General features: G+C 48.6%; 1 protein-coding gene across 5 annotated transcripts in view; it reads left to right on the top strand.

Annotated features, from left to right (window-relative positions):
• Positions 1-14,901, top strand: part of INPP5D (inositol polyphosphate-5-phosphatase D) — a 148,165-nt gene that overhangs the window by 77,284 nt on the left and 55,980 nt on the right. For all 5 annotated transcript variants that reach the window (XM_032277884.1, XM_032277881.1, XM_032277883.1 and 2 more), the window contains exons 6-9: positions 2,092-2,179; positions 7,767-7,847; positions 7,971-8,042; positions 9,089-9,212. In XM_032277884.1, coding sequence (XP_032133775.1) covers positions 2,092-2,179; positions 7,767-7,847; positions 7,971-8,042; positions 9,089-9,212 — 365 coding nt within the window. The remainder of the gene's footprint in view (positions 1-2,091; positions 2,180-7,766; positions 7,848-7,970; positions 8,043-9,088; positions 9,213-14,901) is intronic.

The following is a 14,901-nucleotide window of genomic DNA, read 5'->3' as shown; positions in this document are numbered from 1 at the left end:
ATGAGAATATATTAATAATGCAACGAGAAAAAAATACAACTCCTACATTAAATAAAAAAGCAAAGCAGGCTCAGGCTGGGCATGGTGGCTCATGCCTGTAATCCCAGAAGTTTGGGAGGCCAAGGTGGGAGGACCACCTGAGGTCAGGAGTTCGAGACCAGCCTGGCCAACTTGGCGAAACCCCATGTCTACTAAAAATACAAAAATTAGCTGGGTGTGGTGTTGTACACCTGTAATCCCAGCTACTTGGGAGGCTGAGGCAGGATCACGCCACTGTACTCCAGCCTGGGTGACAGAGTAAGACCCCCTCTCAAAAAAAAAAAAAAAAAAAAAGCAATATGTAAAGTTTATAAACAATGTTAAAAATACGAACAAAATTCCCAACATAAATTGGCAAGGGAGGAAAAACAGTTTATACAAAGAGAAATGCAGTAGCCATTAGCTAGAAATTAGCAGTAGAAAAACAATTAATGACATTAGAAATTAAAGACATGCAAATTTATTCATCCATCTTAAAGTACGGCGTTATACCCCTTAAAAGAGAGAGAAAGAACGGAAGTGCAGTCATTGGAGCATTTGGCTGATCAGGTCTGAACAATGCTGGTGATATCATCAGTACCATCACTCACAGGGTTGGCAATCGTGATCAAGAACCATAATCTCTGATTATCCTAATCCTGTGATTAAAAATAAGAAAGCTATGTGAACAAAGCTGTTCAAAGCAGTCCTTATTTATATAACAAAGATCTCAAAGTAACCCAAATATATAGCAATTGATTTCAGCACATTTACTTGATAGACTAGATTGAAATCATTAAAATGTTAAGTATGGTAAAAAAGGGACAATTTTTGATGAAACAGTAAGTGAAAAGTAGAACTCAAAATTGTCTGCCCCACCATGCTTAAAACAATGGAGAAAGATGAGCTGTGAGCAGAGTGGGTACAGCCGAGGATCAGGATCGAGGATCCGAGTTGTCAATGGCTATAACAATGGGAAAATCCCTCGGAGCCGCATGTGGGCTGCTAGGAGGGGATTCGCATCAGAATCCACAGATCACTAGTGTTGTATTTGACCGGAGCATAGAAAGTTACCACAAGACAAAAGTATGCCAGATTGCAGGGTCATTTATTATGCCGGCAACCACAGAGGACTCACGTCTCTCCAACCTGTGGTGCCAAAAGGAGGGTGCCATGATTTTTTATACCCGAAAAACCACCTTGGGAGTGGGGGTGAGGGGCGGGGATGGGGATGATAAGGTTTCGGACATTTCAAGGGCTACGGGATTCTGTGATTCACCTCCTGGGTGGAGACAAGGGCGGGGGTCTCCGGACATTCCAAGGGCTAGGGGATTCTGTGATTCACCTCAGTGGTTTACAGAAGTCAAGGTATACATTTGTTTACACATCACAGATTTTAGCAGTTACTGATAAGAAAAGGTAAGCAGCTTTACATAGTTTTGCAGAACAAACTAGCAGTTCTATTTACAGAGGCCAAGGACAGTAGTTATTGTAAGGAGAATGGGGCAGCCATTTCAACTTATCTAAAAACAGTTTTGCATTTTATAAAATAGTTTTGCTCCGGTTCTGGCTCTAGGCCAGCACAATATCACACTAGCACTGGGCAGCCCTAATATTTAAAATGCAGATTCCAGACTCAATCAGGCTGGAGCCCAGAAATTTGCATTGTTAACACCCGTGTGTGTGTGTGTGTGTGTGTGTGTGTGTGTGTGTGTGTGTGTGTGATTCTTATAAACACTGAAGCTTGGGAACCATGGATGACTAAGTAAAGTCATTTTGTGACTCTAGATTTGAATTTTCTACAGGCTGTATTTTGGCTAAAGCAAAACCCAGGTAAAATCAGGACGACATATCAATTGCAGTTTGCTGCAGGTCAGGAAGGGATGGGGGTTGAGTGTGGGTGGGCCAGTGCTGGCAAGCCTTGATCTTTGCCCCGGCTTGTCTGTCTGGGAAGAATTATCTGCTTCTGCTGGATCGAGGGTGACCTGGTCTCCAGCTGGAGCCCCTGCTGCCTTGAAAGACTCTTCCCAGCTCCCATTAATTCTTGACATTCACCTTGTCCCCCACCCCCAGCGAAGTTGTCCGGACCCTCCCGTCCCTGGAGTCTCTGCAGAGGTTATTTGACCAGCAGCTGTCCCCGGGCCTCCGTCCACGTCTTCAGGTAAACGGTCTTGGGGTTGAAAAGGTATGATTAATACATCAGGGAGGAGGATTGAGTTAGCCAATCCCAAGGGCTCAGGAGGAAGATCGGAGCACTGCCCACCGCAAGTTCGCTGGGCAACAGCAAGCAGGTACGCTGGGGTGGGAGCCTCAGCCCCTGGCCATCCCGGGAAACCATCTCCCAATGCCAGCTTTTGATTTGACGAATAAAGATTTCAAATTATGCACCCACCAGCAAGACTTATTTGTGTCAAATAAGGGGGCAAGTAGGGCCTGTTCCCATCATTTCTTATCAGAAACTGAAAGGAAAGAAAAACAGAGGGCGCCTAAACTCTTGATCCTGCCTCTTGTCCCAGGAGGAGCAGGATGAAGGTGCCCCCAACCCCCGCACCTGCTCACAGGCCAAGGTTGTGTTGTCCATGAAGCAAAGATCTGTGTATCAAAAGGTGTCATGAGCAAAGTTTTAACAGTTTTTTTTTTAAAAAAGCAAAAGCTATATCTCAGGAGAAAATACCTGCAACAAAGACTAGGGACAAAGGATTAAAGACGAAGTATTAACACATTTATTGTTATTATTATTTGAGACATGGTCTTGCTTTGTCACCCAGGCTGGAGTGCAGAGGCGCAGTCACGGCTCATTGCATCCTCAAACATCGGGGCTGAAGCGATCCACCCCACCTGATCCTCCCATGTATTAAAACCATAGTTACTTTTGCACCAACTAATATCTGGGGATTACAGGTGCATGCCACCATGCTAGTCTCCTTTTAAAATTTTTTTGTAGAGACAGGTCTCAGTGTGTTGCCCAGGTTGGTCTCAAACTCCTGGCCTCAAGCAATCTTCCTGCCTCAACCTCCTAAAGTGCTGGGATTACAGGTGGGAGCCACCATGCCTGGCCATGTTATTTTTAAAACTCCTACAAATAATTAAGTAAAAAGAATCCAATTTTTACAGTGTGGAAAGGCTATAAACAAGGCGGTTCACTGAAGAAGGACAAAGAGTAGCCAATATCGAGATGAAAATGTGTTCAACCTCACCTTGTTAGTAACCAGGAAATGACATTCAACACTAGGAGACCTCTTCTTCCTATTAGATGGACAAAACGTTAATGCTAAAGTTGACGGTTGAGTCAGGACCTGGCTAGGGTGTGGGGTGGAAGGGGTGCTCCCAAGGGATCACTCTGCTGTTGAGAATGGATATGGATTTTCTGAAAGGCAGTTTGGCCGTTTGCATGAAAATGTTGACTACAGGCATTCCTCAAGCCCGCAGTTCCATAAGTAGGTGGCTTCCTAGGGACTATAAGTACATAAAGAGTGAAAAAAAAAAAACGTTGAAAATCACATAAACAGGTGGGTGCAGTGGCTCACGCCTGTACTCCCAGCACTTTGGGAGGCAGAGGCAGGCGGATCACCTGAGGTCAGAAGTTTGAGATCAACCTGACCAACATGGTGAAACCCGATCTCTACTAAAAATACAAAAATCAGCCAGGCATGGTGGCAGGCACCTGTAATCCCAGCTACTCAGGAGGCTGAGGCAGGAGAATTGCTTGAACCCGGGAGGCAGAGGTTGCAGTGAGCCCAGATTTTGCACCACTGCACTCCAGCCTGGGTGACTGGAGTGAGACTCCATCTCAAAAAAAAAAAAGGAAAATCACATAAACATAAACATAGAGAGTTGGTGGACTGCAGTGGTGCAGAATTCTATTCTAGGGTGTGAGCACTGCTCTGGAAAGATCTCCAAGGCTACTGTTAGGTGGAAAAGCAAATGGCAGGATGATATAGAAGCTCTGATGGAAGTCTCCACGAGGAAATCAGACCACAAGGATTTAAACCCAATGGGCCATGCTGGTCACCTCAACGCGTGGGTGGGAGTGGGAGAAGGGGCCTGGGCCAAGGGGGATTTTGAGTTTGCCCACACTGTTTGAGTTTTCTATGCAGAACGTGCATTTGTGTTCTACTTGTGCAACTTTTAAAATTCAAGGAAAAAAAAGTTTTGCTTTCTCTGAAGTGAGTAATGGGTTAATGTCTAAGAAAGTAAAAGCAAATCTAGACAAAACAGGGCTCTGCCCAACACTTCAGCTTCAGTAGTTTGAGTGGAAGGACACACAGTCAAGTCTTTGAAGTAGATCAGAAGAGAGACAAAGCCTGGAGAGAGAGGCCAGCTGTGGTCCCAGTGAGGGGGCTGCCCGGTGGACGCCAGGGCAGAGCAGCCACACGGTGGAGGGTGGCTTCTGCTGCCACACTTCCCTCCCCCTTATGAGACCCTGAGTCTTGAAGAAAAACAGAAACTGTTGTTCTTGATTTGTCTTCAGGAATTCAGAAATCAGGGAGGGAGTTGAGGCTGCCTTGAGGAGAGGAAAGAACATTGGCCTGTGGCTCAGAAACACCTAAGTTCAAAATCGGATTCAATCTCATGTATCCTTAGTCTTCCCATCTGTGAAATGGGGACAGTAGTATCTCTGCAGGGTTTGGTTAAGGAGTGAGTGAAACTGGGTGTGTGAGACATCTGACTCTGGTAGATTCTTACCAACATGAGGCAAGACACGCTGGGGACACCCAGACCCCTGTGGCACTCAGACTCCTGTGTGGTTACCTGAGGACTGCCGGGAAGTGGAAAATGTGATGTTATGAAAATGCTGGCCGGCATTGGGGATGCCCTGTGTGACAAGGGAGAGCCGTAACCTCGCTTGGATGGTTAACCTGCCTGCTTCCTTTTTTTGAAACGTGCAACCTAAAAGCAAAGTGAAAAAACTGGGTCAGCCGATGTAAACCCTTGGATAGCACTCAGACCAGTCTACCCATTAGCAGGCTAAGCTGTGAATTCTGTCCTCAACCTTGACACTGGTGACATTTGGGACTGGATGGTGCACTCCAGGAGTCCTCCACGTCCTGGCCTCTATCCATGAGATACCATTAGCATCCCCCAGCTGTGACAACTGGAAATGTTTCAGACATCGCCAAATGTCCCATGGAAGGCAAAATTGTCACTAGCTAAGGACCAGTGGGCTAGCCCTGAATTCAAATCTCAGGTCTATACTACCTGTGAACTCACCACTCTGACTCTATTCTCTCGTAAGCAAAACAAGGATTAGAAAAATCAAGACGTGAGGATTAGATGACTTAATACATTTCAGATGTGCTTGGCACATTGTAAGAACTCATCAAATAATCATCATTAGGCAGAAGTATGGGAAAAACTCCAGAATTTTTCTAATACTTTTTGTTTCAAGGACAAACGCCCTGTTTGTCAGTAATTTCATTTATGCTATCTAATATCTTGTTATACCCGCTCCCAAAAGTCACAAATCCAAAGAGAGCAGGGGGCAGAAAGATGCCAGCCTACAGTTGCATGGTGACTGCCCGGGGTGAAGACAGGTCATTCCAAATGTCTTCCGCTCGGAAAAGGAGGCGGCTTGAATCTGTGTTAACATTTCAATTATTTGTGAGATAAATAACCCTAAAACAAGGGAATCCTGAACTATCCCATCTCCAGACCGGCTTTTCTTCTCAACCAACAGGCAGCCCTTCTGCTGTTCCCCACTTGAATCTTAGCTCCGCCCCTTCAAGCCACTTCCCTGATTGACAATAACTATAGAAGAATTGTGAGCTTTATTAAGGAGCAAGGGAAAGACCAAAAAGTGGTTAGAGAAATGACTGATAATTATTAACTGCTGTCATGGAGGTAGTGATGGTTATTGGGAGGAGGCAATGGTGTGGTGTCTAAGGGTGGTAGTGATGGTGATGGTGGAGGGGGTCATGATCACGGTGGGAGTGATGGGGTGGAGACAGTGGTAGTGATGGTGATGGTGGAGGTGGTTATGATCACAATGGGAGTGGTGAGGTGGAGACAGTGGTAGTGATGGTGATGGTGGAAGTGGTCATGATCACGGTGGGAGTGGTGAGGTGGAGACGGTGGTGGTGATGGTGATGGTGGAGGTGGTCATGATCATGGTGGGAGTGATGGGGTGCAGACGGTGGTGGTGATGGTGATGGTGGAGATGGTCATGATCATGGTGGGAGTGATGGGGTGGAGACGGTGGTGGTGATGGTGATGGTGGAGGTGGTCATGATCATGGTGGGAGTGATACAGATGGAGATGGTGGTAGTGATGGTGATGGTGGAGGTGGTCATGATCATGGTGGGACTGATGGGGTGGAGACGGTGGTGGTGATGGTGATGGCGGAATGATCATGATCATGGTGGGAGTGATGGGGTGGAGATGGTGGTGGTGATGGCTGTATTGTTGGTGATTGGGATGACCATGCTGATGACTCTGGTAGTACTTTTGAAGGGGATGCTGTAGATCATGGTAATGCCATTGATCACTGTGACAGAGGCAGAAGTGGTAATGGAGGTGACGATAGTAAAAGTGGTATACTAAAGTAGCTGAATTGAGAATTGAGAGCAAGAGCAAGTGCAGCCTGGCTGCTATATTGAGCAAGGGTAAGGTAAAGGAACACCACCTGGCTGGTGATAACTGTGGTTCCATTCTGCTTTGTGTTCACATTAGTCATACTTGTGTCTGATTTTCTCATTCCACCTCTGAAGGGTAAGAATGGTATTTTATTAACTCTACATTTCCATACTTGGCAGCATGTCTAATATAGAATAGATGCTTTGTAAGTGTCTCTTCTGTGAATAAGTGCATGAGACCATGCACTTGGCATCAGGTAGACAGGATACACGTGTCCTGCCCTGCCATTTGCTAGCTGTGCGACCTCAGACAAGTTAGTTCATCTCTCTGGGCACTGTGTATTTACTGAACAACTTTACTGAGCTTCTTCATTGGCCAGACAGTGTTCTGAGCCCCAAGCTTGCAGCACTGAACACAGTCCTCTTGGTCTCCATTCTCATGGAGCCTCCATTCAGCGGGGAAGACATTCAATGAACACATATTAGAAGGAGCTAACTTTAGCTGGTGGTGATTGACATGAAACAAAACAGGGCAACTTGATATAGGTAACCTGGTGGCTATTTTAGACAGGGTGGTCAGGGAAGACTCTTTGTGGGGCTGAGACCTGAGTAACTGGGAGGTGCCCCTCCCAGAGGAAATCAAGTCTCTGGAGATGCCTCAGAAGGGAAGCTCATGGGAGATCTGACTTGAGGATGAGAGTGGCTTGGATCACAGGAGGGGGGCTGCATCATACGGAACCTTGGAGGGCAGGGAAGGAGTTGAGATCATTTTCTCCTCTCAGTGGGGAAGAGCTGGACTGGGGTTTCAAGCAGCAGGGCTGGGTCTATTTTGGAAGTAGGATGGGAACACCATGCAGGAGGTGTAGGAGGGAGGAAAGGTAATATACAAAGACAGTCCTCGAGTTTTGTTTAAGCAATGGAGTGGGTGAGGTGAGAAGCACCGGGGGAGAGGCAGATTTAGAGGGAAGAAGAGAGGAAGATCTATTTTTTGGCCATGGGAATTTTGAGATGATTGTAGAGATCCCTGTGTCCTCATCTGCCGGGGGGAATAATAATAGCACTGGTGGGGCTGCGGGGAGGCTGGAATGGGGCGAGGTGCGGAGAGCGTCCAGTGCGTTGCCTCTCAATGGTTCAGGTCAGTGATGCTGCCCTGATCCTCTTTCCCTCCTCTCCCAGGCTCCAGGTGAGGCCAATCCCATCAACATGGTGTCCAAGCTCAGCCAACTGACAAGCCTGTTGTCCTCTATTGAAGACAAGGTACTTGTGGGGCTCCTGCAGCTTCTCTTGGCTTCTCTTTGGTCCCCTCTTTGAATGGAGAATGTCCAGATGCACAGGCTCGGTGCCCTCTTGACCCTCTGTCTCTAACGCTGCTGCCCACAGGTCAAGGCCCTGCTGCACGAGGGTCCTGAGTCCCCCCACCGGCGTTCCCTCATCCCTCCAGTCACCTTTGAGGTAAGTGGCCGTGGGACAACAGACCCTGGCCTTGGGCTTCCCAACTGGGCCAGAGGGACATGTTCTGGTTCCTGTGGAAACAGAGACTGGGGATTCAGCTGGGGAAGAGCAGGGAGCCCAACAGGCAAGAATGGCAGTCAGTGGACCTGCATTGCTGTGATGGTGGTTTAATGTTAGAACAGGCACCCAGAGGCGACTGGGAAACCCCCTTTGGAGGGAAGCTGCAAGGGAGGAGTGTCTCATTGGCCCAGGTGCCATGTAAACTTTGTTCTTCTCAAAATGGCAGAGATGAGTGACATCAGACAGGGCTACAAAGTACTGCCTCCAGAGGGTGGGGAATTTGAAAAACAAAAACAAAAACAAAAAAAAAAACGTGCAATTCCTGTGAGTTCCCTGCGAATGACTGGATTTTAATCTCCAGGCTTGACCCAAAATGTCTTTTTCTTTACGATCCCCAGACATTCTAGTACATTCACCCCAGCACTGGTCCCACATTCAGGAATTCAGTGTGAGACCCGCACCCGCTCCGCCACACACATCCCCCACCCCAAAGGCCTTTCTAGCCCTGGTGATAATCCTTTATTAAGATAACTTTCCAGTTTCTGAGCATGTGTAGACAACTGTTCGGGTTTTTTTCTATTATTATCAGTAAATGTTCAATCAGTCATTGTAATAAGGCCTGGGAGTTTAAATCTATTACTAAAATCCTTTCTGGAAGTAGGTGACACATCAGATTAATGATTGTTGTCAAAGTCGTCAGTGAATGAACCATTCCCCAGCAGTTCGTCTGTTTCTGCCACCAAACCTCCTGGCAGAGCACCTCCCACACGTACAGTGGACGAGGGGGACACCCCGAAAGTCTCTGTGATTCCCGGGAGACGGCTGTGGAAATGCACATATGCGCCGCTGCAACAAGAGAAGCCCCATGGCCCCATGAAGGACGCCCACCAAGGGTTGTCCAGCCACGTAGACAAGGGGCTCACGCGGGAGCCTTGCAGAAGCCCAGGCAGAAAATCAGTGAGTGACGCATCTCTTTCCCTTCCAAGGTGAAGTCAGAGTCTCTGGGGATTCCTCAGAAAATGCAGCTCAAAGTCGACGTTGAGTCTGGGAAACTGATCATTAAGAAGTCCAAGGATGGTTCTGAGGACAAGTTCTACAGCCACAAGAAAAGTAAGACCCCTGGCGCCCATCAACCACTAGCCCTCACCTCCCTGTGGAATTCCTGCCCTCTCAGCTGACCCCTCGAAAGGCCTGCCCTGCATGTGTGTGTGTGTGTGTGTGTGCGTGCGTGTGTGCGTGCGTGTATGTGTGTCTTCTAGTTCCCACCAAGAGCCAGTCTGATCCCTGCTTTCACCTCTCAGTTCCAGGCACAAAGCCCTGCACAGATGAGGTCTTGTTGACAATTGGGTAGTGTTGTTAGCACAGGATGAACTAAATTTCGAGTACGTGGACTCTGGAACCAAACTGCCTAAGTTCACATCCCAGCTCTGCCACTTAGCAGCTGTGTGACCATGACCTCTCTGGCCCTCAGTTTCCTCATCTGTAGAATGGGGATGATAAAAATTACATGAATAATATGCATACGGCTCTTTAGGCTAGAGCTCAGCACGTGGTAGCCACTCTGAGAGTCAGTGGTTATTAGCAAGTTCTGAGAACCATCAAATCAACTCATCCATAAAATGGAAACTCTTCACACAACAAATGCATATGGAGAAGCTGCAGTGGGCAAGACACGGGGATCCGGGGCCAGCAGGACAGATGAGGCCCCGCCCACGTGGAATGTATATTCTGGTGCATTGAGTGGCCAGTAGAGACTCGAATACACCGGTCAGTACAGTGGATGATCCAGCTATAAAAGGTGCTGCAAAGAAAACAAAGCAGGGCAATGGGGTCAAGTTAACTGGCAAGAGGGGATAGTGTAGAAGGGGCAGACAAGGGAGTTTCCTCTGAGTAAGGGTACATTGGCAGAGACCCCAGGGCTGAGAAGCAACCAGTCGGGCAGGGGTCTGAGGGAGGAGCATCCCAGCTAGCGGAGCAGCGTGTGCTAATGCCGGGAGATGAGCCCTGGGGCTGGCAGGCCAGGGCCCGGGTTAGGGAGGCCAGGCAGGGTGTCAGAGGCAGCGGGGTAGACAGTACCAGTATGGGCCACATGGGGCTGGAGATCAGCAGCAGACAGGACCAGAAGGCTGACGAAAGTGTGAGTTTCCTGCGCAGCCTCCCATTCTGGCTGATGGTGAATGGATATCTTTCTTCATTTGCGTGGCCAGTGGGTTCCCCTGAGAAACCTGATCAATGCGTAGACCCTTCCCGAAGATAAATCCCGACCTCCATGCAATGGTGTACATCCTATGTCAGGTTTTAAGACCCCCATGAAGCCCCCAAGTCCCTGTGGCTACAACAGCATTTTTTATTCTTCAGTGTCTCAAAGTTCATTTAGAGGGGCATGGTTAAGGTTGCCATACTTATCAGATGAAAATCCAGGAGGCCCCCAGCCTGGGCAACATGGTGAAACCCTGTCTCTACCAAAAATAAAAAAAATAGCTGGGCATGGTGGCACATGCCTGTAATCCCAGCTACTCGGGAGGCTGAAGCAGGAGACTCACTTGAACCCAGGAGGCAGAGGTTGCAGTGAGCCAAGATTGTGCCACTGCACTCAAGCCTGGGCAACAGAGTGAGACCTTGACTCAAAAAAAAAAAAAAAGAAAGAAAATATTTTGGGGCGGGGCATGGTGGATCACACCTGTAATCCCAGTACTTTGGGAGGCTGAGGCAGGAGGATCGCCTGAGGTCAGGAGTTCAGGACCAGCCTGACCAACATGGTGAAACCCCGTCTCTATACAAAAAAAAAATCCAGGAGGCCCAGTTAAATTTGAATTTCAGATAAACAACCCATATAGTGTATGTATATCCCATGCAATATTTGGGATATACTTATATACAATGATTCATAGTTTTTCTGAAATTCGAGTTTAACTGGGCCTCCTCTATTTTACCTGGTTGCTCCAGGCATGAGCAGCATCTTTTTTTTTTTTTTTTAGACAGAGTCTCACTCTGTCATCCAGACTGGAGTGCAGTGGTGCGATCTTGGCTCACTGCGACCTCTGCCCCCTGGGCTCAAGTGATTCTCCTGCCTCAGCTTCCTGAGTAGCTGGGACTACAGGCCTGCCACCATGCCCATCTAATTTTTGTATTTTTAGCAAAGATGGGGTTTCACCATGATGGCCAGCCTGGTCTCGAACTTCTGACCTCAAGTGATCCACCCACCTCGGCCTCCCAAAGCTCTGGGATTACAGGCATGAGCCACTGCACTCGGCCATCTTTTGTTCTTAATAAAGTAGTGTGCACTAACGGTGGGGAATGGGGAGGACCTTGGCAGGGCCTGTGTGTTCAGAGTCCTCTCTATCCCTGTGTCCTTGGAGATAGGACACACTGTCCCCCAGGTATAAGGAGGGCCCCTCTCACATGAGGGTCTATAACCTGCTTTAGAGCAATATCGGAGGGTCCTTCCTGCACTTGCCATTGCTCAAATTCCTTCAGCTTAAACTATTCAATATGCTTAGGATGGCATATTTTGGGATAGTGCATCCTGAACCCCACTGATAGCACAGTGGGGTGCTAGTAGCCCAGCCTTGAGTCCCAGGTCAGCCACTTGTGACTTGGGTCTGGTGCCTTCTCTCTGGTCCTCAGTTTACTCTTCTGTCCAGCAGGGACAGTAGTACAGGTAGCGTCTTGCAGGGCTCTCGTGAGTCTTACCTGGTATCTTACCTGGGTGAACATCAAAGCACCTGGTGCCCAGCCTCCAGGAAGTGCTCACTACGACTGACTGCCACCTCCATTATCATTACCTTTCCAGGGTAGCTGTGAGGGAGGGTGATCTCAGGAAATGGCTGGGGGCGACATCATAGCCATCATAGCCCTGCAGAGGGGAGCTCATAGCATCATGGTGGCCCATGTGTATGGGGCCAAGTTGGGCGGGAGAAATGGGAAGTCACTGATGGTTTGAGCAGGAAGGCTGTGTGGACGGTGAGCTTAGAGTGGTGGTTACTCTTATCTGTTGATGTGGTTTGGCTGTGTCCCCACCCAAATCTCATCTTGAATTGTAGCTCCCATGATCCCCATGTGGGAGGTAATTGAATCATGGGGGTGGGTCTTTCCCATGCTATTCTCATGGTAGTGAATAAGTCTCATAAGATCTGATGGTTTTTTATTTTATTTTTTTTCAGACAGAATCTTGCTCTGTCACCCAGGCTGGAGTGCAGTGGCACAATCTTGGCTCACTGCAACCTCTGCCTCCTGGGTTCAAGCAATTCCCCTGCCTCAGCCTCCCAAATAGCTGGGACTACAGGCGTATGCCACCATGCCTGGCTAATTTTTTGTATTTTTAGTAGAGACAGGGTTTTACCATGTTAGTCAGGATGGTCTCGATCTCCTGACCTGGTGATCCGCCCACCTCCCAAAGTGCTGGGATTACAGGCATGAGCCACCATGCCCAGCCTCAAGATCTGATGGTTTTATAAAGGGGAGTTCCCCAGCACAAGCTCTCTTGCCTGCCACCATGTAAGACGTGACTTTGCTCCTCCCTTGCCTCCACCATGCTTGTGAGGCCTCTCCAGCCATGTGGAACTGTGAGTCCATTAAACTTCTTTCCTTTATAAATTACCCAGTCTTGGGTATGTCTTTATTAACAACATGAGAACAGACCAATACATCTGTTAAGGGAAGAGGGCTGTCCCCAACTTGGATAAGAAGAGATGGAAATGTAAGATGAGTGAAGATTGTCAGAGCACCTGATTACTAAAAAACTTAAGACTGAAAGAAACACCTCCCAGGGTTCTGAGAAGTGCTGTGAACTTTTGGTGGCTTAACTCCACACACATTTGTGTGGCATCTTCCACAGGCCAGGCCTTCATTGTGAATGCTTCCACTAAGGGTTTGCTGTGGAGAAGGGATGCAGGCACATGGGCAGGTATTAGAATGTGCTCCAGAGGACGGTTAGTCCCAAGGGAGGATTGCTTAGCTCTTTTGGGGAGTGAGGGCAGGAGGAGTCTTCACAACACCGAGATGGCTCTGACCAGGATTTGAAGGATGAATAGGATTTTGCCAAGCATGAGGCAGGGGATTTAAATAGAAAAATATGACAATAATGGGGAAAAGCCTTTCTGAGGATGTGCTTGCCATTTGAACTGAGACCTGAGTGTCAGGAAGTTGCTGGCTGTGCCCAACCCAGGGAAACAGGCCACTGGGCTCAGTTCCAGGGCAGGAGCAAGTGCGGCCTGTGAGACAGCTGGGCAGCCAGGACTCAGAGGAGGCTGAGGCTGGGTATGGGCCAGGGATGTGGGTTTGCTGAGCCAGAGTACCAGGCTCATGTTTCCTTCCAAATGCAGCAAGCCACCATTAGGAGGTTTTCAGCTGAGGGGTGACGTGATCCCGCTTCAGAAAGGTAACTCTGGCTGCTGTCCTGAGAATAAACTATGGGAAGAGAGGAAGAGAGGAGACAGGGACAGCAATTAGGAGGCCACGATGGCAGCCAGGCAAGAGGCGGTGGCAGCTGGAGATGGGAAAGGCGAACAGAGCGGGAATGTTTCAAAGGTAGACCGGCCAGCACCCGCTGATGGATGCTATGTAGCCCAACAAGGGAAAGGAACTTCTAGTGTCATTTCACTGGGCATGGGGAAGGTGGGGCGCTGACTGACCCTGATGGAATAATAACCCTGATCAAACAAGGCATCACATTCTGGGGGCAGCTGCACAGTCCTGCAAACAGATGGCAAGGAAATTCAGGAGTAGGAGACGTGGCCTGATAGTAGCAGTCTGGAAAAGTCTCAGGGCGTTTGGTTAGCAGTGGAAGGAATTAGACCGTGGGATGCTTACTGAGGTGCTGACGAGGCTGATGTGATTTTCCTCTGGGGAGGCTTCCAGCCCAGGGTGATGGTTGAATGCATACTCTGTCATCAGTTCCCTCCAGGAAGACAAAGCCCACAGGGAAAGAGAGAACTGGAGAGCAAAAACATTCTGAAAGCTGGAAAGGAGATGGATAGTGAGAGCCACTTATAGGAACCAAAAAATGGAATTTAAACAGGTGGAAGAAAAATAGAGACACTGACTCATGTAAAACCCACAGAGGGTTCAGGAGCTGAGAGCCTTGGGGACCCTGAGAAGAGGGGTGAAGGTGAGGTTATACACAACAGGATCAGATGCAAATCTATTTAAAAGAGAGTTCAGCCCCACAGATCCCACTCCACTCCATGTAGCTAGGGGCTCCTCCTCATTCCTTTGGTAGAAGATTGGATGTTTGTTCTTTGGAGAAGGTGAAGAGCCAGGAGACACCAGGCCTGCTGGAGGCAGGAGAGCCTACTGAAAACAGAGGACTAAGGGACAGTCACTTTCTGAGTGCTGAGACCCCAGCCTTCTTCCCTGCCCATCTCCCACGATGCTGCTGGCCCCACCATCCTTAGGTAGCAGTTAGAAGTCTTCTCTGGGAGGCTTGATCAGCCCGGGGGCAAAGATGGAAAGGTGTTGCCATCACGCGGTTTCCCCAGGATTCGGCCCATCGGACCACCCGGTGGAGAAGCCCTGCTCAACAGACCCCACCTCACTGTTGGACACAGACAGCCAAGGATCACCAGACACTGGAGGAAAGCTGGGGACAGGAGACAGGGGACACAAAGACAAAGTGCTTGGAGGATCTAATTCTCTTTTTTTTTGAGACAGAGTTTCGCTTTTGTTGCCCAGGCTAGAGTACAATGGCATGATCTCGGCTCACCGCAACCTCCACCTACCTCCTGGGTTCAAGCGATTCTTGTGCCTCAGCCTCCCAAGTAGCTGGGACTAGAGGCATGCGCCACCATGCCTGGCTAAT

Source organism: Sapajus apella, unplaced genomic scaffold (genome assembly GCF_009761245.1).
Source record: "Sapajus apella isolate SASKATOON/1434 unplaced genomic scaffold, GSC_monkey_1.0 scaffold10, whole genome shotgun sequence".
In the NCBI taxonomy this organism is placed as follows: domain Eukaryota; kingdom Metazoa; phylum Chordata; class Mammalia; order Primates; family Cebidae; genus Sapajus; species Sapajus apella.
Note: the sequence above shows the minus strand (reverse complement) of the source record. Positions and strands in the feature narration are given on the sequence as shown.